General features: G+C 44.4%; 2 protein-coding genes and 2 long non-coding RNA genes across 4 annotated transcripts in view; 2 read left to right on the top strand and 2 right to left on the bottom strand.

The window, feature by feature from the left end:
- The first annotated feature begins 6,636 nt into the window (after nt 1–6,636).
- LOC121719764 lies at nt 6,637–9,731 on the top strand. The gene is made up of 2 exons (XR_006034370.1): nt 6,637–6,940; nt 8,645–9,731. It is a non-coding gene; the product is annotated as an uncharacterized LOC121719764 (long non-coding RNA).
- Nucleotides 9,732–11,584: 1,853 nt separating this feature from the next.
- Nucleotides 11,585–22,092, bottom strand: LOC121719789 (transportin-2). Its single transcript, XM_042105559.1, has 25 exons — nt 21,869–22,092; nt 20,679–20,778; nt 20,485–20,560; nt 20,213–20,362; nt 20,016–20,122; nt 19,724–19,857; nt 19,503–19,584; nt 19,271–19,393; nt 18,804–18,922; nt 18,448–18,508; nt 18,141–18,312; nt 17,596–17,748; nt 17,259–17,484; nt 16,942–17,113; nt 14,984–15,070; nt 14,682–14,789; nt 14,369–14,527; nt 14,173–14,260; nt 13,940–14,038; nt 13,680–13,775; nt 13,521–13,596; nt 12,975–13,074; nt 12,774–12,848; nt 11,969–12,115; nt 11,585–11,722 (listed from the first exon to the last, which is right to left on the bottom strand). Exons 2-24 carry the CDS (start codon nt 20,775–20,777, stop codon nt 12,008–12,010), a joined length of 2,670 nt encoding a protein of 889 aa, XP_041961493.1. The 5' UTR covers nt 20,778; nt 21,869–22,092; the 3' UTR covers nt 11,585–11,722; nt 11,969–12,007.
- LOC121719794 overlaps nt 13,156–26,488 on the top strand; it is a 27,232-nt gene continuing 13,899 nt past the window's right edge. The window contains exon 1 of the long non-coding RNA XR_006034375.1: nt 13,156–13,192. This is a non-coding gene — a long non-coding RNA (uncharacterized LOC121719794). The remainder of the gene's footprint in view (nt 13,193–26,488) is intronic.
- On the bottom strand, nt 22,339–23,511 carry rln3b (relaxin 3b). The gene is made up of 3 exons (XM_042105564.1): nt 23,401–23,511; nt 23,081–23,280; nt 22,339–22,857 (listed from the first exon to the last, which is right to left on the bottom strand). The coding sequence occupies exons 2-3, from the start codon at nt 23,250–23,252 to the stop codon at nt 22,565–22,567; spliced, it is 465 nt and encodes a 154-aa protein (XP_041961498.1). The 5' UTR covers nt 23,253–23,280; nt 23,401–23,511; the 3' UTR covers nt 22,339–22,564.

The raw sequence follows: 26,488 nt of genomic DNA, 5'->3' as shown, positions 1-26,488 counted from the left end.
ATAGGGCTGACCCCACCGATACAAGAAATTTGTGCTCTGCATTTTACCCATTCGGGGGTAGTGTACAACACACCCACACAAACAGTGTACTGTACACCCATTCAAACACACACACACACACCCTAGAGCAGTGAGCATACTAGGAGTATACATACACACCCGGAGCAGTGGGCAGCCCTTGATCCAGCGCCCGGGGAGCTCAAGGGCACCTCATCCAGATGTGGGAACCTCACATGGTTGTGGGAGAGCGCTGTGAAGTCACTCCCCCCACTCACATTTTTCCTACCAGTCGGGGATCGAACTGGCCACCCTTTAGTCACAAGTCTGATTCCCTAACCAGTAGGCCATGGATGCCCAAAGTAATTGACATTAATGCTATGGCTGCAAAATTAGACAAATGTTATGATTTGTTGGCTGTTCAAGCATTGTTTGGTTGTGACAGTGTGTCATATCCATATGGCAAAGGGAAAACCTCAGCAATCAATTTGATGCTCAAGAGGAATCTTGATTTGAAGAATTGTACAGATGTACTGTAGAAGCTGATGAGCATGAAGGCAGGAATGGATTTCCTTTCTTGCCTCTACTATGGAAAGACTGTTGAAAGCCTCAGTAACTTGATACATGCTATTCACCAAGAAAAGAGACCCTGCTAAAATAAAGAGTCTTCCTCCAACAAGAGAATATGCAGCGGAACACATCAAGCGTGCACGGCTGCAAGTCCTTCTGTGGAGAGCTGCTGACAAAAAAAACACCTCCAGTGTGAAAATAGAGGATGGAATTCCTGTGCCTGTTCATGGCAACACTGACATTGCACCCAAAACAGGTCTACAGCTTGTTGCTTGTGGATGCAAGGCAGTGCCAGCATGCTCCAGGGCCTCTTGCAGCTGTCAGTCAGATGGACTACCATGCACCACCTACTGCCATTGCAAAGGTGGTGAACAGTGTGCAAATAAAAATTCGAAGATGGCTACACTTTCAGTGGAGGATACTGATGACAGCGAGGGAGAACTGTCTGATTGAATGAATGATTTTTGGAGGAGACATTTGATGTTTGTGATGTGTACAAGGCCAGCCTGGCAACATGTTCTGTATATAGTTGCTTTCAGAATCTGTGAGAAAGTTCTACTTTGTTCCTGATAACTTTGTCTATTTGATTAATTGTTGAGGGTTGATACAATTCATGTCTCTTGTGGTTGTTGCTCAGCCTACCATTTCAGCGGTGGGACCTTACCAGGCTTTACAGTTATTATGTTCTCTGGAGGGACTTGAAATCATTTTTAGCATGTTTTTATTGACATCGTTGATTTCTCATTTGATACCATACATGATGGGTTTATACAGTAATGTGCATCTAGTTATTTTTTATGGTCAAAAAAAGGGGGCGTGGCAAATTATGTAATTTAAAAAAAAAATGCTCAAGGGTGCCGGAGCGGCACCCATCAGATTCTGAGTCTACACCCCCTTACCTATCAATTTATGCAAAAAAATTGCATTAGTACATTATGTCACACCTATCCTGGGGTTTTACCTGACTACTGTTCAACTATGCACTACAAACAAGAGTGAATCTGGAAAGACGTCCCATGTCTCTGGCCACTCGGTGGCAGCATTGTCAAGCATTACAGTGTGCAAAAATGTCACTATTTGTGTTTAAATGGGCACTGTGTTCAATAAAACTTTAAACTTATTTTTATACACTGTCATTTACATCACTATCATTTCAGAAATATAATAGAAAGATCACATCAAAAATGACTTCATCATATTGTGGTGCTAGTACCAGGCCTGGGCAACAAGACTACATGGGCCTATGGTGAGCTCTGAGAACAATCAAACTGGTCTTTATAACAAAATAAAATATGATTCATTGTCATAGACATAATACAACTTGTTACAGACTTACACAACATTCAAACCAATCAGCTTCCAGAAAGTGTTTTAAAATACAGATCCATAATCAGGTTGTCCTATTGGCAGGTTTGCATGTGTGGTCAGAGGACAGGAAGGCCTGTGGTGCTCAGAGAGACTTCTGGAAACTCAACAGTTGTCTTGTAAGGAGTAGAAATGCTGAGGGTCTCCAACTGTGATAGTGAGGGTAAACATATGTGTGTGTGTGTGAGAGAGGGAGAGAGAGAACTCCCGTGGAAGTCTGTTTGTGTTAATGGGAGTGTGTGAGTCAGTGTGTGTAACTATTTATGCTTGTGTCCTGGTGGTGGGTGAAGGAAGGGGGGGGGCTCCAGTGGGCCTCACGTCGCCTTTTACATTTCTCATTGCTGCTGGTTTATTTTTGCAGCCTTGTTTAAATGAACTGGAAGCTTCACACTCAAACATCATCACAGTATTTATACAGTCTTCTGTGTGGGGTGGAGCCACCGGATGATTACCTCTCCTTCCTCTCACAGTCTTGCATGAACATAAACTATAAATAACTAACTCTTTTAAGAATAGTCTAAAGGTCTTTGATATGAAAAATGTACATTTATATAACCAAACCACAAAGTCTAACAGTGCAAAATTGTCCCCTCATTGCCTTATTGAGGTTTGCTGCAAGATTACCTAGAAAACATCATTTAATAAATCACTTTTCTGACATACCTCAGTGCATGTGAAGGAGTATAAACAGCAGCTTCGGTGCCTTTCATCAGTACACTAAGAGTTTATGAGCTGGTATGTAAACACATTGAGGCACGTGGGCACCATATGGCCAGATGCTTTTCAACAGTTTCTGTGTTCTAGCTCTTGAGTTCAAACAAACGCTATCCTTCTCATTTCATTACCTTTTTTCCATTTAGCCATTTGTGAAAATGACAAGAAATTCACACATAAAAGCATAACAAAATGTTTGTAAATAGCCCTAATATTCAGCATACAAAATAATCTTTAAATCAACTTAAACGTATAGTTAAATAACAATCATCTTACCTTAAATTATGTTATTTATTTTTGCAAAAGTGGTGCTTATATCTGAACTATATTGCACCAACTGGGTAATCTTATAGATTATGGATTGGTGGAATGGTTATGGATTAGGCTACCATTCGGGTAATACCCGAGTCGGCAGTCCGCCTTCATATTCAGCATTCACCATTCGGCCATCAAACTCTGCAGCAACACCCTATTCTGCTTGCTGATGCCTATTTTGCTGACATTTAGCAAATGTTTCCATCCCTGTTTACATTCACCCAGTCATCAGAACCAGCTACGGCAGCAGTACTGCCTGTCAGTGCTCACTCACTTCATGATTTGTGTCAGTGATTCATAGTCTGTAACTTCTAGAGTAATGCTAAACTGATTCAGTCACGAATGCAGGTCTCTCGTGCAGACTAAACAGCGTCCTCCTCTCATTTAACCTCAACTGCATCCTTGAGGAAACACTGCTTTCGTCAGAAGGCCAGATTTCAGATCTCAGTTTCTGCCACAGACTGTATAGCAGCTGTGGAAGGGGGTGTAGAAGAAAGATGTAGGCCTAAGTGCAGACAGAGCAAATTGCGCAACAGACAAGTGAAGAGCAAAAATAAAAATGTGTTTGTCAGTTGTAAAGTCACACTTGTGACCTCTTAAAAAGTCACTCAAAGCACGGGTAGAAAAGTCTGTCAGGGTGTGCTCCCCTGTTTAAAGATGTAGAGCTCAAAGTTTGAAGAAATGTGTAAATTCAAAAGGCCCATATAAAAGATGCTTCATTAAAATGACATACTGAATGAAATGATCTAATCCCAGGCAAACATATGAATAGATGTGCGGGAGTGTGAGGCTCCAGAGCAGCGCTGAGAAGGAGGAGTGCATGAGGTGCCTTAGTGCACAGAGGAGTGTATCTGATTCCAAGGGAGGCCTCCTCTCTGAGGGGATTTTCCAATAGGCTATTTTTAACCATATGCTTACACAGTACCAGAGCATGGAAATGATACACAATGTGCTGGGAAAGAGTCTGATGTAAGAGAGTGCAATGGGCTCCTCCTGCCATCCCCCTACACACTGTGGCCAGTGGGCACGTCTCCTCTTAGTCTGGACTAATCACAAACAGGTAACCAACCTGGATGCATCTAAAACAATACCCTCAAATGCTATGCTATGCTATAGCCTACAATACAGTGGTGCAATATGATAGATTTGGGCTCCAAAAATAACTAAGGACACACACAAGCACTCCAACCATATTGTTAACATTAGCATTGGCAAATGCAGATGGCAGCAGCCACAATCGCTGCTCACTGGAGGGCTCAGTACAGACACTCGTCTACCCAAGAACCCTCAATCTCCAGCCAGACTCCACTCCACAAACACTCTAATTACGGCGGCACAGCAGAGGATGGCTTTCATCTTACGGCGGGATGTTAATACTGCTGGGGCTTGGACTTAGTGTGAGGGAGACGGCAGAGAGACAGAGAGAGAGAGAGCGACTGAGAAGGAGTGCAAGTCGGAGAAAGAGCAGGCCGCAATGACGTCCCTGTGGTTTAATGACTGCACACGCCAAAGCCACTCACTACCACAGTATTTGTGTTGTTTGATCGTCATGGCAACTAGTGTCCCAAAACACAGAGCAGTAAGAGAGGAAAGCGTAGAGAGGGGACAGCAGACTAGCCTACTCAACAACAGCAGGAAGACCTGCAGCAGCCAGCGTCTACTCCACCAGATTTGGTGAATGCCAGGTCTTGGGAAAGCCCATTTCCCATTTGGAATAAACACCTAATTATATTCGTGTTACTATGACAACCAACTGCATTTTCTTTGCACTTCCACACAGGTTTGCCAATGACTATATTGCTTCTGCTGACAAAAACATCTGTCATGGGGCTTGAACACAACCAGTCTAAAGTCAGATGAATCAAGTTTACTTTCAAGTACAATTCCTCAGTCTTGTGCGGATGAGAGATTCTCAAACAGATCCTGTAAACTCATAACATAAGATGAGTTTTAATATAGCATATCACTGATATTAATATAACTGATTGACTTGATTATAGATATGATGTTCCAGTTGTTAATAATCAAATTGTTACTTTAATTTAGGACGATTTTAGAAACGTCTAGGCCTACTAATTATAGCCCCTTTTATTCAAAGTCGGTTGTAGCAGACAGCAGATCTTATACCTTCCAACAAAGGTCGGGGGATGCTAACATAGGCCTAATGCACTACCATAGGCCTAATGCACTAACATGGGCCTAATGCGCTAACATAGGCCTAATGCACTAACATAGGCCTTATGCACACAATTAGTTAAAAGCTTGATTTTTCAAACCACTGACCCCATTGACTTATGTAATGATTCATGCATTTGCTAATAGCCAGACCATGGGCTCCCGTAGCCTATACAACTCTGGGCTAAAATAAGCTATACTTCACTTATCCAAGGCAATCTTAACAGCAACACTTTTTTTCCCTCCTGGGTCTCGGGAGGATAACTGTCACGTGATACTTGACTTGATCTTGTTCCCTTCCCCACTTTCTCAAAGCAAGAAAAGAAAATGTTGGGGGGGGGGGGGGGGGTTAGGAACATTTTCCGCATGGTCTTCAATGCACTTGTCCATGGTCTACGTCAGTATTTCACATAACTAAATAAATTAGAGGTATTCAAGTAAAATTGGCTAAATAAATGCATGGGTATATCCAACAAGCCATTTTAGCAGCTTTGTCCAAATGCATCTGACAGAAAAAAAACTTTATCATGATGTTGCACACAGAGAGAGCAAACTGATATTAAAAACTATATGTACCGCAAAGCGGTATAAAATATGACCGCCACTGAGTCCTGCACATTCTCTCCGCAAAAATAAATCACGCTTGTCAATTTGTCTCCATCTCCTACTACTCCAGCCCCTACGCAACTTTTGTGTATGTACATGAGTGTGTGCATGTGTTCATTTGCTTTTGTGTATATGTGTGCTTCTCTCTGTGTGTGTGTTTTCACTTGTGAGTGTGTGTGTGTGTGTGTGTGTGTGTGTTTGTGTGCTTGCCTGCATGTGTGTGTGTGTGTGTGTGTGTGTGTGTGTGTGTTTGCCTGCATGTGTGTGTTTTTATGTGTGTGTGTGTGTGTGCGTGTTTGTGTGTCTATTGTGTGTGTATGGTCTACTTTCGTATATATTTTATGTGGTATGTTACAAGTTTGCGGTGCAGTGACTGGAGCCAAAGATGAATTTCCTCCCCCTGACAATAAAATATACTTTATCTTTTTATCTTATCTTTATCTGTGTGTGTGTGTGTGTGTGTGTGTGTGTGTGTGTTTAGTGTGTGTGTGTGGCACTACACATGAGTGGTTATGGGATTGGTTGACATGGCCCCTTGAGAAACCAACATCTGGTATTAAAACGAAAAACAATGTTTCCGTGTCATCCTTGTAGTTTCGTGCACCCCTGTCTATCAGTGTGCGGGGAATCGTTGACACAAAATTGCTGAAGAAAACAAAATCCGCAGGAAAAAATATATAACCTAGCCTATATGACAGCCGCTTCGCTGCGCGGAGGTCATAATAAAATGTTTCAAACATTTTGGCGTCTGTAGGCTTTTTAGAAGAACCACCCAGTTTTATTTCCATACCTTATCAGTCATCTTTCTTACCTTCTGGAACTAAATTACGCATGTCTACATCACCCTGGCAACTGCTGAAGGAGCCTATGACTTAAGACTTAAGTAAACACCAGTTTTATGAGAGGTGTGATTTCCCGTTGTGAGTTATACTAATTTGGTGGGGAGCGAAGGAATGCATCACACGACTTCAACAGCGAAAGCAGAGTGGATGACGCTTCTGACGTCTCCAATGGAATTCCAGTCGGCAGTCCTCGAACCCATCATGCAGCGTAGCCTTGTCTGCGCACCCGCTTTCACATTTCAGTAGGAGAAAGACTATGGTGTGGGACAGAGAAGTTTTTCTTTTCAAAACTTCGGATTGCATCTATGTCCATCAACTAGGGACTGTCTGGCAAAAAAAAAACTTACTCTTCAAAGGTACGTGTCCTCTCTCTCTCTCTCTCTCTCCCTCTCGCTCTGTCTCTCTGAAACTTGCTCTTACTCCACACGTTCCACAATGCGCATTAATAGTAGCCTACACTAATATACTTAGAAATTGTATAATTTCCCAGGTACGCTTTGTTGGTCTATCATATTTGCTATTTTTGTGTTCTGGCGGTATCACGCAGGGTTTATCGCCGCACCGAGATGAAGACCTCAAAGTGGAGTCTGTCAGTGGTCATTTCTGACTCTGTGCTTTCATCACTTTTGCAACCTGTGCCTTAACATTCTCAAAGGCACCGCCTATGTTACTTTCAAATTGTTCACATCTGTAGCGTAGCCTAGGCTACTGAATCAGATGTTATAGAAGTCAGGTTAAATGTTTGATTTAATTTAGGTTTACTCTTAGGCCTATACGCCACTTTAGGAGACATATATGGTTTATTAGGCTATACTCACCACATCTTCATCTGAGGATGTGGGGCTAGATATTCTGTCTTGAAAAACTGTGATGGTTAAAGATAATTTAGCAGCAAGAATTTTTTCCTCATCCTCAGGCAGATGTTTGTGTCAATTCTGTCAATCACTTCTAATCAGTATTGTCTCTGAGTAGCTTGGAGCGCGTGTAAAAATACTTTTTTATTGCTTTGAGCGGATATGTGGGACTTTTTTGTATCAGAGCTTAAAGAGGACTTCCTCAGTAGTTTCATGACTGACTCTGTTCGGAAAGCTGTCATTTATATCCTATTTAAAGCACCAGTCCAGAGGAAAATACAAAGAGGGTGAAGTAGAGAGGGATAGAGAGAGACATTTGACGGACTTGTGTGACACCTCCCACGCTCTGTGCCTCTGGCCAATGGGATTCCTGGCATGGTGATTTTTAATGGACTGTAAGGACTGAATCACATTGCCAGGGATTTCCAGTGGCTGGTGTGACGTCAGCAACTATAATGGTCTGCCACTGCCACTGCCTTCCCGTAAAGGAGCTCTGGCATAACCAACCGCACTCTGGAACTCATTTAAAGTTTTCTTCAACCTGTTCCTTTTGGAGAACCAATTATGTTGGGCTCTGAGAATGGGCCTTCTTACCCAATGAAGAATTCATCTGATCCAAGGACACACTTTAGAGAGAATGAATGAGAGCTGCCTACACAAGCTAAGCTATGAGAGTAGGCCTAATGCTATACAGCCATTGGCAGCCACTCATATCCAAAGACATCTGTGTCAGACATTTGGCCTCCACTGGCTCCTAGACACAGTGTAATGTAGGCCTCTCCATTTACCATATTTTCTCTCTCTCTCTCTCTCTGTCACATACAGAGGTACCTCACGGTGACTAGGTCATGGAGCATTGGGACTTACCTTGCATGTGAGCAGTCTATGTAACCTCCCTGTTCACAGTGGTTAAGTTCCAGTGTCACAGGACCCCTTACATCCACACTGCTGTGACTAAACACACACACATAAACACAAACACAAACAGATAAACAGAGAGAGAGAGGATGGAAGTTGATGAATAATACATGGGTCAGTGTTGCCAGGCAATACTTTACTGTTTTGGAAGATCATAACAAGTTAAATGTTGATAATTTAAGTTCTCCAGAAAACAAACAGCCTAATATCAAAAGAGCCCAAACAACATTGGCCAGTAACACTGCCTGCCAATATTGCTCAAAAAGTTGCTTTGTGCATCACCTTTAGGTTCAGTACTGCAGCGGAATCAGCCTGGGTCTTAGAATTGCAAATGTCTCTTGGAGTGGAAGGAGTCCAGTTAAAACATTATGGACTTCAGATCTACATATGGGACGCATTCCAAAGCTTTTAAAGACAGGTGTGTCTCCGGGTTTGGAGATGAATGTTCATTCCACATGCACAATTTACAAAAAAACATAAATATCTATTTGATCAGACTAGCTTTTTTTTAGGAACTTGCTGTGGCGTTTCTGTTTAAACTTCTCATGAGACTGAACAGAGAACGCCCTGTCTGAAAAAGGTCAACATTTGCATGCATATAATTATACTTGAAACGTAATTACCATTTGAATGATAAGCACAGATACTGAACTATTACTTAGTGGAAGTTTCAGTTAGTCACTGGCCCGATGTTTTCCTTTTCAAATCTGTACCACTGCTACTATCGTACTATTTGCTACTTCCCTCAATTTGACCTCATGGACTTGCCAATATTGAGGATTATGTTGTCTTACTGTTTTTATGACAAATAAAAAACCTGGTGATTATGAACACATCTTAGGAGGATGTGTTGTGGGAGAGGCTGTTTACTGTTTGTCCCATTGTTGGATTATCATGGATATTGCTGTCTGGATGTCTGAACTGTGGGTTGAAACGAGTGAGCGGTTGTTTGTGAATCTCTTGGCATGACTCCCGTGCCTGCTGTGCTGACAAGCAGTGTGTTTCTAACTGGCTCAGTTCAGCAGGAACAGGGGCTCTGTCTCCTCAGCCACGCAACACTGGAGGAGGTGCCACTCGGGGAAAAGCAACAGACGCATGAGGTATATGATATACATTCACACACATACAGCAATAATTTTATCTATTCCAGTGGTGCAAGTTATCATTTATGTCCATTTTGGAGAGAATATTTAAGCATGAATTTAGTACACTTATATGTTGTGGTAATGTTCTGTAGCAATACTGCATACACTTATTTCACAACAAAATTAAACTTTTGCATTGGTGTTAAAGTTTGGTGCTTGTATTTGTACTATACATTTATGATGGTGCATTTGTAAACTGCTCATTTTACACAATAAATTTGTTCATCATCTGTGATTGAGTCAATTCTAATATGTAAATATGGGTATGACTGACAGACAGATTTGCAGTTTTATTTTTCTCTGCATGTTGAAATCAAACATCTGCTTTTAAAGTCCCAATTAGAAGATTTTTCATGACAGGAAATGGATCACATGGTTTTCACTGAAAAAAAAAAAAACTGATTTGGCAGATCAAAGCATGTCGTTCACATTTCAGTGTTAATACAAAAGAATTGGAATTCTGCTCTTCTTGGTAGAAAATTGTTTTATTTTATCGGTCGAGAAAAGTCTGATTGTATTGAGAGCTGATGCTTCATCACAGAAATTTACAAAGCATGGAGTCTGTCTAACAGGGCTTTTAATTTGACTTGTTTTCCCCAGCAAACACAGACATTTCACATCTTACACCATACAAAACAAACAAGGCAAAAACTGGTGGACTATCCTGTATCACCTATCAGTAAATTTGCAAAATAAAACATAGAAAATAAAAAAGTGCATAACGTGAAACCATCAGATTACTCATGGATTTTCTTTTTTAGTAAAGTATTGTGATATTTCATTCACTTGCGGAAAAAAATAACAGTAGCAGCAAAAAAAAAAAAGACAGATCATTGAGTAAAACTATTTCGATTTGAATCACCATGGTGACAGTCACTATACCAAATGTCATTATGGCATCAATAGGTATCAATACAAATATATTTGCACAATCATGCGCTCACCTTCCTTTTTTCTCCATACTATCAATGCATCTCGTTCTCTCCCATACATACATTGCATACACACACGCACACGCACACACACACACACACACACACACACATACACACACACACACACACACACACGATTGGTCACAGTTTACAGGTCGCTAGGAGACAAGGGGTGTAGGAGTCAAGTACCTTAAAACAATAAACATCCCATAATAACACAACCACAAAAAAAAGTAAAAACCTATCGACACAAAGCAAATACACTTAAAACTGGTTAGACGACACAGGCACAAGTCAAAACACTGATGCACAAAGGACGTGTGACATGATGTTACAGTGGTACCGCCTCCCTCCCCCCGCAATATGTAGCTAGACCCTTACAAGTGATGGCGCAGCTGTAGCTAATGCAGATGGTCTGGAGAAATCGTTACAGTATTCTCACTAACGCCAGGCAGGGAGAAAACTAACCACTCATGGCATGTTGAATCCCAGAGGGCCAAAGAAACGAATGTGCTCCTGGAGTATGTGCAGAGAGAAGAGTGAAAGAAGGAGAAGAGAGAGCATGGTGAACCAGTCCCAAGTCCAGATGATGAGGTGATCCTCATACAGAGCCCTTGAATCCCCCTCCCTCACTTTCTTTGATTCCCTCCCAAAAAAAGAGACAATACTAAACTTTCCTCTCTTTTTGCCCTTCCATATGCATGTAAGTGTTTGTACACACAAATACACACACTTCTACCTCACGGCAAGTCTCTCCCCTGCAACAGGATTGGTTTAACATTAAGACAGCGCCTTCCACTGCATGATACTTGTTACTGCAAGTGTCTATGCTTGATTCTGGTTGGCCTGATTTAGTATGTGCTTGCATCAATACCTAAATGATTTATGCATACCTGTTTTTTCTATTGTGTTCTATTTCACGATTTGTATGTGAGCATGTCATCTCTTATGGGTTGTTTTAAAAATGTTTGCGTTTGCTGTCCCAGCACAGGCGGATTCCTGCTTTATTTTAAACAAGCTTGCCTAAACCTCCCTCCCTCCCTCTCTCGTCTTCTTTCCCTACATTTTGTCTTTCCCTACGTTTTAGTTCCCCGTAATGGGTGCTTTCCACAGTTATCTAGAGGAGTCCCCTCCCCCCTCCCACCCACCCACCCACATGGACACACATAGGGTGTGGGGTCTGTCCGTCAGGTGGAGCGGCCAATCACGTCCCTCTCCCCCACAATCAGGGCAGTGCAATACACAGATGGATGAGTTTCCCCCGGTAACCCTCCTAAAGGTTAAATCTGAAAGAGGAAATAGGTCAGGTCTTAGCAAATGAGTGCAAACAGATGGCAGGCAGATTGAAGAATTCTCAATAAGTAAGGCAAGACTGGAATGTAATTCAAATGTGTCTGATACCCCACATTAAGCTCCATTGCATGACCACTTCATATACCAATCAAATATGAAGAAAAGTGGAACAGAGCTACTTCACATGATTGAGGCACTGAGAAACTCTGAATGAAAAAAGCACAAAGCTGCACAGGTACCTGACACAAGCTTCCCGTGCCGGCGGGGTGAGAGAGCATCTAGACGCCGTAGCAGGCAGCCAGCCTCTCCTTCAGGATGGGGGGGAACTGCTCGGAAAACTGTTGCCAGTTTTCCTCTCCCACCTGTTCCTTGAAGCTGTGTAGGATCTACACACACACACACACACAGACAAAACAATTGGTGTAAATAAACCACTGTGTACACACTAATAAGCTAATGACGTCATTCATCATGTATTTACAGTGTTTCTCCAGCATCCTCTATTTTGAGAGAACACATTCAATCCCTGCCAGCCATAAAATACAGGCTTTTCACAGAATCAGGTTTTTATTCAGGTGTATTGTTGATGTTCTGCCTACGGGCCAGCTGACTGCATGGCTACATGGCCACTCATGTGGTACCTTATAGAACATGTACGTCGTTAACGGTGGTACCTTATAGAACATGTCCAGTCATGTGGTACCTTATAGAACATGTCCCATAGGTGGTACCTTATAGAACATGTGCCGTCATGTGGTACCTTATAAAACATGTACCGTAGGTGGTACCTTATAGAACATGTCCCGTAGGTGGTACCTTATAGAACATGTCCCGTAGGTGGTACCTTATAGAACATGTCCCGTAGGTGGTACCTTATAGAACATGTCCCGCCATGTAGTACCTTATAGAACATGTCCCGTAGGTGGTACCTTATAGAACATGTCCCGTAGGTGGTACCTTATAGAACATGTCCCGCCATGTAGTACCTTATAGAACATGTCCCGCCATGTGGTACCTTATAGAACATGTCCTGCCATGTGGTACCTTATAGAACATGTCCCGTAGGTCTTCTTTAGGGTTCACCCAGGAGGCCACAGCATCACAGAAGAAAATAAAATCCTGCAAATCAACAGTGCTGTCGTTAACCCTAGTTGAGTTCATTGTCAGTTTCGTTAGCAAACATTACAAATGGGAAACTTTCCAACACTTGCAGCACCCACCCACCCTGCCAGTCAGTCCTCTTACCTGCACCACCCCTCCAGGGTTCACACCAATCATAACACAGATTCCCCGGAAGGCGGAGTCCTTCTCCTCATTGTCACGGATGTTACGTAATGATGTGCACCTACGGAAACACACAGAAGCCATGCTAACTTAATAAAGAGCTAGCTGCCTTCATGTAGAAATAATGAATTTCGAGAGAGAGAGAGAGAGAGAGAGAGAGAGAGAGAGAGAGAGAGAGAGTTAGCTTATAAGTATAAGTATATATACTCTTTTGATCCCGTGAGGGAAATTTGGTCTCTACATTTATCCCAATCCGTATACATACTCAGCACACAGTGAGTTCACTGTGAGGTGAAGAACACTAATCCCGGGGCAGTGAGCTGCCTGCAACAACAGCGGCGCTCGGGGAGCAGTGAGGTGTCTTAGGTGTCTTCCTCAAGGGCAAGCCGTGCCTACTGGTCGGGGTTCGAACCGGCAACCCTCCGGTTACAAGTCCGAAGCGCTAACCAGTAGGCCACGGCTGCCCATGATATGCTTATATGCTTATGATGTCTGAGAGATCCTCACCAGGGCCGGATGAACTGCTGTAGCATGGGAGCGACTTCCTGTGGGCAGACGTAGCCCAGGCGGCCGATGGTGATGGCTGTGGAGAGACACAGGGGTCAGACGCCAGTGGGGACACACCTGGACATGTTCACACAGAGTCAACAGAGCGGACGGCCATACCAGTGTTCTCCAGGAGGGTCTTGGGAGTATTGGGTCTATTGATAATCTCCACAAGAGGGTTGAGAACCAGAGGCACATAAGGCTGCATCTCCACACCTGACACACACACACACAACAAAAATCAGCATTCCCATGAAGTCAACATCAAACATTGTTGTATGTATTAACATGGTGCTCAATTCTTATTCTGATCCTAAAGATGAATGTTTTCCCACAGCCCGGGAGTGATGCAGTGGCCTTCATGGGGCACTCTGACTCACCCATCTGCATGCAGATCTCTCCGATGGCCCAGGTGGCGTTGTTGCACACAGAGATGAACTCAGGATTCAGATTAGTCCCAAGTATGGGCATAAACTCAGCTGGGGGATCAACACGCACACACACACACACGCACATACACGCACACGCACACGCACACACACACGACTTAATGAGGGGAGAGAACCTATTCAAGGGTGCTAAAGGGAGTTCTCTGTGTGTGGGGGATACATACCAATGCAGGGCTTGACATGAGGGAAGCAGGCCTTGGTCAGATCACCCAGCAAAGCAAAGGAGCTCTGCCTGACCTCCGGCATGGTGTCCTGTGTGCGCACCACAACACCAAAAATGGAATATTGCTTGCAGAATAGTAACACATGATGATTCACACACCATGTTAGTGGACAGTCCTCATAAAGACATATGCCTACCTGCATGCACTGGAAGAGCAGGGTCATGATGTTGCTGCGGGCAACGAGCTGGTCCACGTGTCCACCCAAGCCCTCGGCCAGGCCACTGAGCAGGTCCAGAGCCACGATCATGAAGTCCTTATCCGGGGCCTCATACTGGTCAGGCTGCTGACTGTACATCTGAGGGCAGAACCGAACGAGGGTCAGTTGACCGGACTGAGGAACAGCAGTATCCCAACAGCAGTATCCCAACAGCAGATCCAAGTGCATGTAATGACCCATCCTAAGCGCTGAGGAGTGTTTATCGATGCCACGTGTCTGTGTGTGCACTCACCATGGCCTGGGCCAGAGTCTTCTGCACGAGGGTGACGCAGCGCTGGTACACAGGCTCACAGTAGGGCAGGAAGCCACTCTGCAGCGCTGTCGCCACAGACGACAGACACTAGAGGGCAGCAGAGACACAGGTGTCAGATGGGAAGAGAACATAACATCTTAGCATTTTTCTCCATTGCTAGGCCTGTATGTTAATAGTTATGAAAATATGTCAGAGTGGGCAAAGGTGTTTAATATCAAACTGATAAAAACTCATCAAAGCAACTGAAAAGCCCCAGCCACCAATGCCAATGTGCATGTCACCTCGAGCAGGGGGAAGAGATCCTTATCTTCATCCTTCAGCTCATTCCACTTCTGAATGAGGGGGGGCATCAGCTTCTGGATGTACTCCTGCAAGCAGAGAGAGAGAGACGGAGTTACGTACATGAACATTTCACATCACATCACATCACATCTCACATCACATCTCACATCACATCTCACATCACATCTCACATCACATCTCACATCACATCTCACATCTCACATCACATCTCACATCACATCACATCTCACATCACATCTCACATCTCACATCACATCTCACATCACATCTCACATCTCACATCACATCTCACATCACATCTCACATCACATCTCACATCTCACATCACATCTCACATCACATCTCACATCACATTTCACATCACATCACATCTCACATCACATCTCACATCACATCTCACATCACATCTCACATCACATCACATCTCACATCACATCACATCTCACATCACATCTCACATCACATCTCACATCACATCTCACATCACATCTCACATCACATCTCACATCACATCTCACATCACATCTCACATCACATCTCACATCACATCTCACATCACATCACATCTCACATCACATCTCACATCTCACATCACATCTCACATCACATCTCACATCACATCACATCTCACATCACATCTCACATCACATCTCACATCACATCTCACATCACATCTCACATCACATCTCACATCACATCTCACATCACATCACATCTCACATCTCACATCACATCTCACATCACATCTCACATCACATCACATCTCACATCACATCTCACATCACATCTCACATCACATCTCACATCACATCTCACATCACATCTCACATCACATCTCACATCACATCTCACATCACATGTCTGCTTTACTGGAGCTGAACTAGCATTAAGATCTAACCCAAATGAGTTCATTGGTGATTGTGGGGCAAGCCGTCACACCTGTCGCGTTGACTATTCAAAATCGCTGGTAGGTTTTCTCCACAGAACTGCAGGCGTAACACGTAGGGTGAATCACTAGGTCAGCATCCATTTGCTTTAGTTTATTACCAGGCGGTGCAGCTTTTGAAAATCTCTTCTACATACAGTGTGTGTGAGAGAGAGAAGGCCGTGCAGAACGGGAGGAGAGCAGCCAGTAGAGTTTGGGGAGGAAAAGGAGGGCAACAGCGCATCACATTAATCAGCAGCACATTACTACACGTGCAGAACTCATCAGAGAGCAGTGCCTGGCCTGCGTGGAACTATTTCCAAACCGCTCACCAAAGAGTTCAAAACAGGGGCGGATCGGCAACAAAAAGCAGCGCAGGAAATTCCTGTCAAGCGGCCTCAATATAAGACGCCACATTTGAGTCTAGGCTAGGCTCCCCACGTCTGACATCATACCATGTGATCATATCATGTGATAATATCTGCATATTTCATTAGCCATTAGATCATTGAAAAATAGTGCCATCTTCTTGCATTTCTCTGACTAGAGGAAGCACAACTGGAAGAATCTTTTTCATATTTGTCATATGTGGAGAGCTTGTCCAGAGTAGTGCTCCTTTTCCAGGGCACTTCTAATGCAGTTGGAACGTCTTGTTGCTATCACGCATCACATGTACACCAGCCATGCCGCTGCCTGTGTATAGAATAATGTCCATCTGAGCATGAACACCAGCCTTCAAAAGGCCGCGGTCGCCCAGGAAACTCCCCAACCGCCCCAGCGGCCAGTCCACGCCTGCTTCAATGTGTGAGATGCAGCACGAAGCTAGTGGCCACAAAAACACATGGGCACTACCATATTCTATTGAGAGTGAGCGGGTTTGTGAGGCACTACCATATTCTATTGAGAGTGAGCGGGTTTGTGAGGCACTACCATATTCTATTGAGAGTGAGCGGGTTTGTGAGGCACTACCATATTCTATTGAGAGTGAGCGGGTTTGCAGTGTGCTCGTACCGGCTGGTTGAGGTGGTGGCCCACAGAGTCGGCCAGCGTTCCGATGGCATCGTAGAGGATGAGCAGGTTCTTGTGCTGGTACTTCCCAAAGGCAAACACCAGCGTGTCCAGGATGAAGCTGAGGTAGGGCACCAGCTCTGTGCAGGCCTCCTCCTCTAGGGTGGCAAACGCACTGGACACAACACAATGGGTCAATCAGTAGGGCTGCCCAAGTCAGGGTCTGTCTGTTGTAACACCAACATGTGCCCGCTCACACAATGTTCACACAACCCTCACACAACGCTCGCACAACGCTCGCACAACGCTCGCACACACACCTGCAAGCAGCCTCTTGGACCCTTTTGTTCCCGTCCAAGATGCGTTTGAGCAGCTCGGTCATCAGGGGCTTGAGGTGGGCGTCCGGGGGCTGGCTGACCACCCAGTGGGCGTAGCGGCTGAGCGTCCAGCAGGCGATGGAGCGCACGAGGGCTTTCTTATCACACAGACAGATGATCAGGTGGGGAATGAGCTCCGGCAGATATGGGACCATGCCCTGCATACACCCTGCAAGCACATGGCGGACCATTACTACCTCACTGCATACAGGATCAAAGACATGTGGAGCCACCACTGGTGATTTCAGTGTGAATGCGGAATGAGAAACACACATCGTACCCTCTGCGATGGCCCCCAGGACCAGGATGCCGGACTCCTTGATGACCCAGTCAGGGTGGAAGAGCAGGCCCTTCAGCAGGGGCAGCAGGTGGGGCAGCAGCTCATCACGGAACACGTTAGCCAACACATCAAGGGCCGCCGCCGAGCACTTACCTGCACACACACACAGAACAGCATGTCACTCAACAGGAGGAATCTATGAATTACCCACCCCCCCCCCCCCCATCCCAAACCAGGCTAACAGAGTACTATCCAAACTATACCAGCTTAGACAGACCAATGAGTTTTCACACTAGTGAGAATTTGGTATGACAGCTTTTTTAGCAAAGTTGATAAACATGGTCATGAGGAATACACTTGGGTCATTTACACAGAGGTTAACAAGGACCTGGCTAAATGGCTAAAGGATTTGCTCTGGATTTGCTCTGTGTCTCTGTTAAAGAATTGCCAGTGCGGAATGAAGAAATACATTTTCAGCTCCCAACCAGTTAGTTACTGGCCGGTAAGATCCTCACTGATGACAGGCCTGTCTCAGGAGGACTTACGCAGGTTCCAGTCAGACAGCGTGTCGTCGTCATCGTCCTCATCTTCGTCGATGTCCTCGCCCTCCTCCCCTTCCCCTCCCTCGTGCTGCAGGGTGATGGTGCGCGACTTGTGAAAGCGCGGCTTTATGTCCTGCTCGCTGTCCGGCACCGTCTCGTCTTCCTCCACATCGCCCTTTCCAAAGCACACATCACACACATGGTCAGCAGGACGGAAAACACAGCAGGCAGAGAAGCCATGTTGCAAGGGAGTGTTAGGACCCAGAGAGAGGAGCTAAGGGAGAGCGGGCACCTCTGGTCTTCAGCTCACCTTCAGAAGGATGATGTCGATCTCAGAATACTTCATTCCATTCACCAGGATAGGAATGAGTCTGTCAAGAAAGACACATCGCATTAACAAGTTATTTAAACTGACACTTTGGGATCCTCCAGAGAAAAAAAAAAAGCCGTGTCGGACTTTAGACAATTAAATAGGTTCATTTGAAATTGTTAATATTGAGAACAAGTATATTTCATCTCAGACAATAACGTATTCAGCTCATAAAAATAATTGATCTTCTCTTAGAGCACGACAGTCATCTGATCTGATTGGCTGTTAAAGCTGAATTCGCAGAGGTAAATGTGAAACAAGAGATAGACAAGGTGGTTGAGGTGTGGTCTACTCACTGGACAAGATGGCCTGACAACGCCTCCTTACAGATGGGCTGTTCAGCGAGAGTGAGCCAGAACTCACACGCTTCCAGAGCCACGTTCTCATCAGGGTCCTGCGTGCGCTGCAGCATGTACTGAGAGGAAGAGGATAGCCACACAGGTCAGATGACCACAGGGGAACATTTAGGGACTGGCCAGCTCACACTGGATCACACTGGCCAGCGGCAAGCAGCAGTGGCAAGCGTAACGCAACGCTCAGACCATAATAAGTTCTATCTCCTTCCTAAGTAACACAAACGGTTTGCCTAAACTGACAATTAAGTACGCTCGCGTTGCACTTTGAACCAAGTTCAACGCTCAGCTTGTTCAACGCTAGCGCTGCTACCGTTCCGCTGCCGAACCATAGAGAACAATAGGAAACCTGCCGCTTGCCGCAGGCCAATGTAATCCCCGCCTAAGGCAGGTAGATGTGGGACTCTCACCTGGATGATGCTGTGCATGTGGGGGATGAGCCTGTCGATGCGGACCTCAAGCAGCATCACCAGCGCCCGGCACACGTTCTTCCTCACCTCAGAGTCTTCATCACCAGCCAGCGCAAAAAGACTCTACAGACACAGAGAACGATTAGCCGCCGAGACGGGCACTCAATCAGAAGCCAGGATGCTGCCGAGGGAGGGCGACAGCCCGAGAGCAGCCGTGAGACGGTGTTCTCACCTCGATGAAGGTGTCGATATTGTCCATGAGAGCCTGGGCTCGGCTGATAATGAACTGATTAACACATGCGACGGCGTGAGATCTGAGGGGGGGGGGGGAGAAGCACACAACTCATCATATCCATGTCCTGTGATGTACACAGTGTTCCTTACATTGGTTGTACAATGCAGAACAGTTGGCTTCTGCTCGTCATCAGCTCCATGCAGTGTTGTTGCACAAACCTGATCTTGGGGCTGTAGTGTTTAAAGAACTGCAAGAACTTTGGAATCATGATGTTGAGGGGCCGGTTGAGTGCATCACTGTCCAGCAGCTCAGAGGAGTCCTCACAGATCTTCTGCAGTGCACCGAAAGAGCCCTGCACCACATAGAGATAGTCAAAAACCAAACCACCGCGCCAGATAGACAGCGATCACCTCACACACTCACACACACACACACACACACACACAGGAAAGAGAAGAAGCAGACTAGCAGAGCAGAAGTTATGAAGAGAGTTGAGGGCTGAGGGCTGACCTCACAGGTATTGTAGTCCTCAGAGTTGAGCAGGTTGCACAGCTGAGGCAGCAGCTCAGGCCATGTCTGCAGCTCCCCCTTGGAGGCGATGGTAGTGATCAGGATACCTACGAGATTCAAAACACTTATCAACACACAATTTCAAGCACGCATGTGCAAGCATTAAACCATAACACAGCCGTTTCATCCACATTTACCAATAGTAGCTCGGATGAGTGGGGACGGATCACCAATGTTGTTCAGACACTCCCGCTTGATGAAATCTGCCACGGTAGGTGGAAAGTTCTGGTAGTGAGCCTTCACATTGTTCTTCAGGATAAGACCGCTGAGGGAACGAGTGGGCTCATCTGAACAGCAGGGAGAGTGGGAGTGAGTGAGTGAAGAAGCAACACTAATTTAACTGTCAAAGAGTACATATTTCTGCTGAGGTGACTTGTAAACAGAACACATTGAGACTTAAAGGGGTTACCTTCAGACTTCAGACTGGTAAGGACAAAGATCAGGTAATTGTTGAAGTCAGGATACTGGTTCAGCTGCTCAAGTTTCTGAGGACATGGTCAAGGAAGTCTGCTACAAACACTACAAACTGAACACTACACAGTGACACTCGCTTGGGACACATTCAGATCACATCAGTACACTTGTTGCACTGTTAAAGGATACCTCTTGCACAGCCCTCTGTGTGGCTGTGTCTGGAGACTGAGAATCCTTCAGGAGCTGCAGCACCTGCTGCAATCCCTGTTCGTCTGGCTGCCACTCCATCCTGTGCACCAGCATGCACATGCACAAGAGGGGACATAGGAGCACACACACAGACCCACACACACAAAGCAAAGCACAAAAACGAAAGGGACGGATGAGTGAACTACACAAGGCCTCTACAAGAAATGAAAACTAATGAGATGCAACAGGCAAAACTATCAGGATGAATAAAACGACACACTAACTAATAACTACATTTGATAACGCTATCTGTGTATGGATGGGGGGATGGGGGGAGGGGGGGGGGGGGTATGATACTTTTGATGGATCTCAATCGTAACAGATTATAATGCGTTGAGGTGACGTTGATTGCAAACTAACTTATGATTGAGAGGTCCTGGCACTCGTAAACCGCCGCGAAATGTCGTCAACTGAAATATTTGGGAAGGCTAACGTTACATTGCATCTCTGACTCCACATGTCGTCTCTGATCTCGCTAATCTGCAGTTCTGCAAATCCTGAGAGAGGATCGAAATTAGCTAGTTAATTCGCAAGCATACTTGATATGTTGTGCACATAAGTAGGTTATTGGTAACACTGGCTAGTTAGCTAGCTTATTGTAGCTACCCGGCTATGTCTAAACCACTATCTAACGTTACACACTGCTTGCTGCATGCAGGACTTGTATTCTATTCTACCTTACACAGAATGACAAACAGCGAATCAATGTGTACAACTGTATATGCAACTAATATCTCACAGTGACTAGTTCGACGAAAATAAGACACGCACTAGGACAACCATCTAAGGTTAGGTAGTTTTCCAGCAGCTTTCTCATAAGCATGGACATCACGACACTCCCTGGCCTGACAAGGCCGACACGGCCCAGTTTTCGTTAGCTAACAACAATACACCCTGTCTGGTTATTATTGCCAAAAAGGATAAAAAGCAACGTCGAGTTAGTGACATAACTGTAAACATAAACGACAAGGACAAGAAGAAACATGAATGCATTTTGAATCATAGTCGTTTGCATCGCTGTCTATGTTTCAATCGTGACATCTTTCTCGCTTGGCTATTGCTAGCTGACTAGCGAGCTAGCTAGCTAGCGCTAGTTGAGATGTTGAAAGTGCCGCCAAAGAGGCACTTACCTGATATCACCGATTTGTCAAATCACTAAGATCTTTATCTTCGTACTAATGCGTTCCTCGTAAAATGTCTCCTGATTGTATAGATAATGTACTGATTGTCAGTGTTTCTGATCGCTTTGTCTTTGCTTGAAACCAGTGTTTATTTGTGACTTATTTAGTCACCGGTGGTTGTAGCTTCTATTCCGTAGGTATGACTGTGAGACAAGCAAGTGATCCTCTATGGCCCTACCCGGCTTCCGTAAATCGCACCAATTCGAGATTGTCCAATCAATGATGGCTGTACTCTCACATGGGTAGCTTTGTGACAGGAGCTGTCAATAATGACCAGGAGATGGAGACAAAGTCCCCAAAATGGAACTTGTTGCTGGAGGGTAGGGTGTGACGAATTCTTTTGGCAGTAATATAAGAGACCGTTTTGGTTTTTTGGTTTTGTTTGTTTTTTTTGTTTTCAATTAAACGCTTACAAATGATTATGTCAACATAAATTAAGTCTTTATTAATAAGTTAGAGACAAGTGTAATACAATACAGATTATTAGCATATTCATTGTAGAATTTCACAGAAGGTTCAGAGAAGTTGGTGACATTTCTGAGATAACACAGGCTTCTGATCTTGTAACAGTCTACAATACTTCATTGGGCTATTTTTGTGAGACAAAAGAAAAGGAAATGGTGAGAAAGGGCTGGAAGAATGTCATCAACAGAGTGAGCTGATCTCACTCTTGCTGCATCCCCATTTGCAACAAGCATTGGACAGCCCTACTACAACGTCCCGCCCTTTCCTATCTGAAGTGCGCAGAGCTTCCAGCACCTCTTCTGAGATGAGGGAGCGTGCCTGGCGATTGAACACCCCTCCATCCTCACTCTGGCCAGGCCAAGCCGGAGCCTCGGCCTCTAAGTGCTGTTTGTAAGCTCCAGTGGCTGGGTCAGAGATCCATCTGTCTGTGCTTTCAGTGTCATGAGAGGAGAGAGGCTCGTTTTCCAGCTCACCTGTTATTAAACAATTAGGGGGGGCGTAGAGTACAAGACAATAAGAGAGAGACAAAAAGCGAGATCCATCTCATTAATCTCATATATTAAATGAATCATATTAAATGAAAAACTCATATTAAAACTTATATTAAATAAGATCGTGTAGACATCAAGTTAAAAATTGGCTTTTTAGACAAAATGGATACACACAATGTAATAGGTTACGCTGTGGATATCTTACCTGGCATGCCCAAAGATCGCTTCCAACGTGAGCCTCCACAGGTGAAGATGACTGCCCTGATGAACTCCCGACCACACAGTTTCACTCCGTAGATTGGGTGCCCCTCTGTGGCTTGGGAAGGGCCAACCAGTGCAATTAACAGACCAACAGCCAGAGCGGCAGCTTTCCACATGATGCTAGTAGAAGTGGACTTGAAAAACCTAAGAGAAAAAAGGGCAAAAGAAACTTAGTCTACATGTATCATGCAAAATCTGCTCCTCTTGAGATCTATGAGAGCAAGCTGAGGGCAGGCAGGAGGGATGCTGGGTCTTTCTTGGTACCTTGTTGATGTTCTGTTCTCTCAGGTAGGCAAAGATGTTATGATTTTCTTTGCAGCTCCTCAGTCCTTTTTATATAGAATTAGTATCATCAAGAGATGACCTATGCTAGCATCCACATCGGGATATAGTTTGTGGAGATAGAAAAGACCTTTACCATGGACAATGGCCAGGCTGAGGGATTTTGTAATTGGACATCATATCTGTGTGGAAGTGATGTCACAACCAGTGGTAACCTAATCTAATCATGAATGACCTTTCTTTCACCAAACCCACAACCCCTGTATGGTTCTACCTTGGCCTTGGTTTTCACACACTGTTGTCTAAATGTCAGTGAAACGCCACTGAGATTCAATGCATTGATACATCTATTAATTTCTTTGTCTTTGAGAGCCAAAAACAGTTCAGATGTCAAAATGTTAATTGTAGACGTCATAGTATGACGTGGATTTCAGTGCATTTTCAAATGCTGTGAGAGGCTGCGTTCTGTTTAGTAACAATACCTGTCCACGTGGCTGACAAATATGGTGAGAGATGTCTAAATGTCAATGACCTTTGGGACATTTGATCTCTTTTATGTCTGTGGAAAACACTAATTCAAATTGGAGTCAGCACCTTAAATATGTAGTCCCTGATTTGGTTGCTGTACAAAATGTTGCTGCTCAACAGCCTATCAAATTACATCCTTCACTTCTGTGCTCCTGAAGTATTGACTGGGGGATTGTTTATGGCTCGGCTAGAGCTAGTGCTAATGTCTGTTACGGGACTGTGGACTGTGTTGTTTATATCTAAAGCACAGCTACAAGACCATGGGGCCAATTAGCTGATGTGACAAAATGTGTATGAGAGTAGAAATGTAGATTATACCTTTAAAGTCACAGTGTAGGGGAAAGAAGCTGTGTCACAGGGAGCAATACGACAAGATAAGAAACTTTTGTGGTGTGGATGGACCTGTCACCTTATTGAAAACAGCAGCAGAATCTTGATTAGAGGGATGGGACATATAGCTATCGGAATATCATATTACCATGTCATAGCCTATTTGATTTACCAGTCACTTTGACTTCCTATGCTGGTGCTTATCCAATGTACTGGGAAAAGCTGTGAAATAATAAACCCACAGGGAGAAAATGGACTGCAATGACAGTGCAGTTGGTTGTGAGCTACTTACTTACTTATACGGAAAGTATTCACAGCGCTTCACTTTTTCCACATTTCGTTACCTTATTCCAAAATGGATTCAATTCATTTTTTCCTCAAAATTCTACACACAATACCACATAATGACAACATGAAAAAAAGTTTTTTTTTTTAAATGTTTATTTATTTGCAAATTTATTAAAAACTAGATATACAAAATATGGCCGCTGCCCAGTCCTGCACATTCTCTCCGCAAAAATAAAACACGCTTGTCAATTTGTCTCCATCTCCATCCCCTACTTTTGTGTATGCAAATGAGTGTGTGCATAGTGTGTGTGTGCTTCTGTGTGTGTGTGTGTGTGTGTCTGTGCGTGTGTGTGTGTGTGTGTGTGTGGGTTCGCTTGTGAGTGTGTCTGTGTGTGTGTGTGTGTGTGGGGGGGGGGGGGTAATGGGATGTGTGTGTCTGTGTGTGTGTGTGTGTGTGTGTGTGTGTGTGTGTGTCTGTGTTTATCTCTGTGTGTGTGTGTGTGTGTGTGTGCGTGTGGCTGCTTGCTGCATGTGTGTATGTTTTTATATGTGTGTGTGTGTGTGTGTGTGCATGCATGTGTGCGTGCCTGTGTGTGTGCGTGCGTGTGAGTGTGCACATGCCTGTGTGTGGGTGCATGAGGGTATATGTGTGCTTTGTGTGTGTAGCTGATATGGCCCCTCATGAACTGAATTCCACAAAACTTGGCATGCATTCAGAGGGTGTCATACTGATCCTACACTTCAAATTCTATGCAGTTTTGAACCTGTTAGCCAAAGATATCTGTGATTACAATGCCTTGTTTTTGCCTTTTCATTTTTAACTAGGTGGCACTATACCTCAAATGAGTGGATATGTGTTGCCATGGCCCCTGGAGACCAACATACAAAAATAATTTGGTCATCCTAGGCCCTACGGCTCTCGAGATATTCACAGAAAACTGTGTCCGGCCATCTACAGGCCAGTTAGTGTACAGTCACTAAATTTACACATAAATTAATTTATTGTATGGATCACTGTGCCTTTTACTAAGGAGTGGCTCCCGTCTGGCCACTCTACCATACAGGCCTGATTGGTGGAGTTCTGCAGCAATGGTCATCCTTCTGGAAGGTTCTCTCTCCACAGAGGAACTGTCAGAGTGACCATCGAGTTATTGGTTACGTCCCCAACTAAAGCCCTTCTCCCCCGATCACTCAGTTTAGAGAGACGGCCAGCTCTGAGTCCTGGTGGTTCCAAACTTCTTCAATTTACAGATGATGGAGGCCACTGTGCTCATTGGGACTTTTAAAGCAGCAGATTTTTTTTCTGTACCCTTCACCAGATCTGTGCCTCGAGAAAATCCTGTCTTGGCGGTCAAACAATTCCTTCGACTTCATGTTTGTTTTGCAGTCTGACATGCATTGTTAACTGTGGGACCTTATACAGGTGTATGCCTTTCCAAATAGATAGATAGATAGATAGAGATAGATAGATACTTTATCGATCCCCAAGGGGAAAATCATGTCTGATCAACTGAATTTACCACAGGTGGACTCCAATTAAGCTGTAGAAACATATCAAGGATGATCAGTGGAAACAGAATGAACCCGAGCTCAATTTTGAGCTGAAGTGATTTTGTTGTTGTTGTTTTTTTTAAATAAATTTGCAAAAAATTTCAAACAAACTTTTTTTTAAGTTGTCATTATGGGGTATTATGTGTATAATTTTGAGGGGGCTAGGCTACTCATGAGAGTATTTTTTTCCATGAATGTCTCACAGCTCAAAGTAGCCTAGGCCTACACACAAAAGTAAAATGGTGGGCCTACCTATTTAAAGCACTGGTAACCTGTTAAAATGAATCAGGCTGGACTATGTCGTGTTGAATTGTGTAATGTTGATGCTTAATGATATTCAGGCGTTAACAATGTGACTGACAGGAGGGATGTC

The sequence above is a fragment of the Alosa sapidissima genome, chromosome 9 (assembly GCF_018492685.1).
Source record: "Alosa sapidissima isolate fAloSap1 chromosome 9, fAloSap1.pri, whole genome shotgun sequence".
Taxonomy (NCBI): Eukaryota; Metazoa; Chordata; class Actinopteri; order Clupeiformes; family Clupeidae; genus Alosa; species Alosa sapidissima.
Note: the sequence above shows the minus strand (reverse complement) of the source record. Positions and strands in the feature narration are given on the sequence as shown.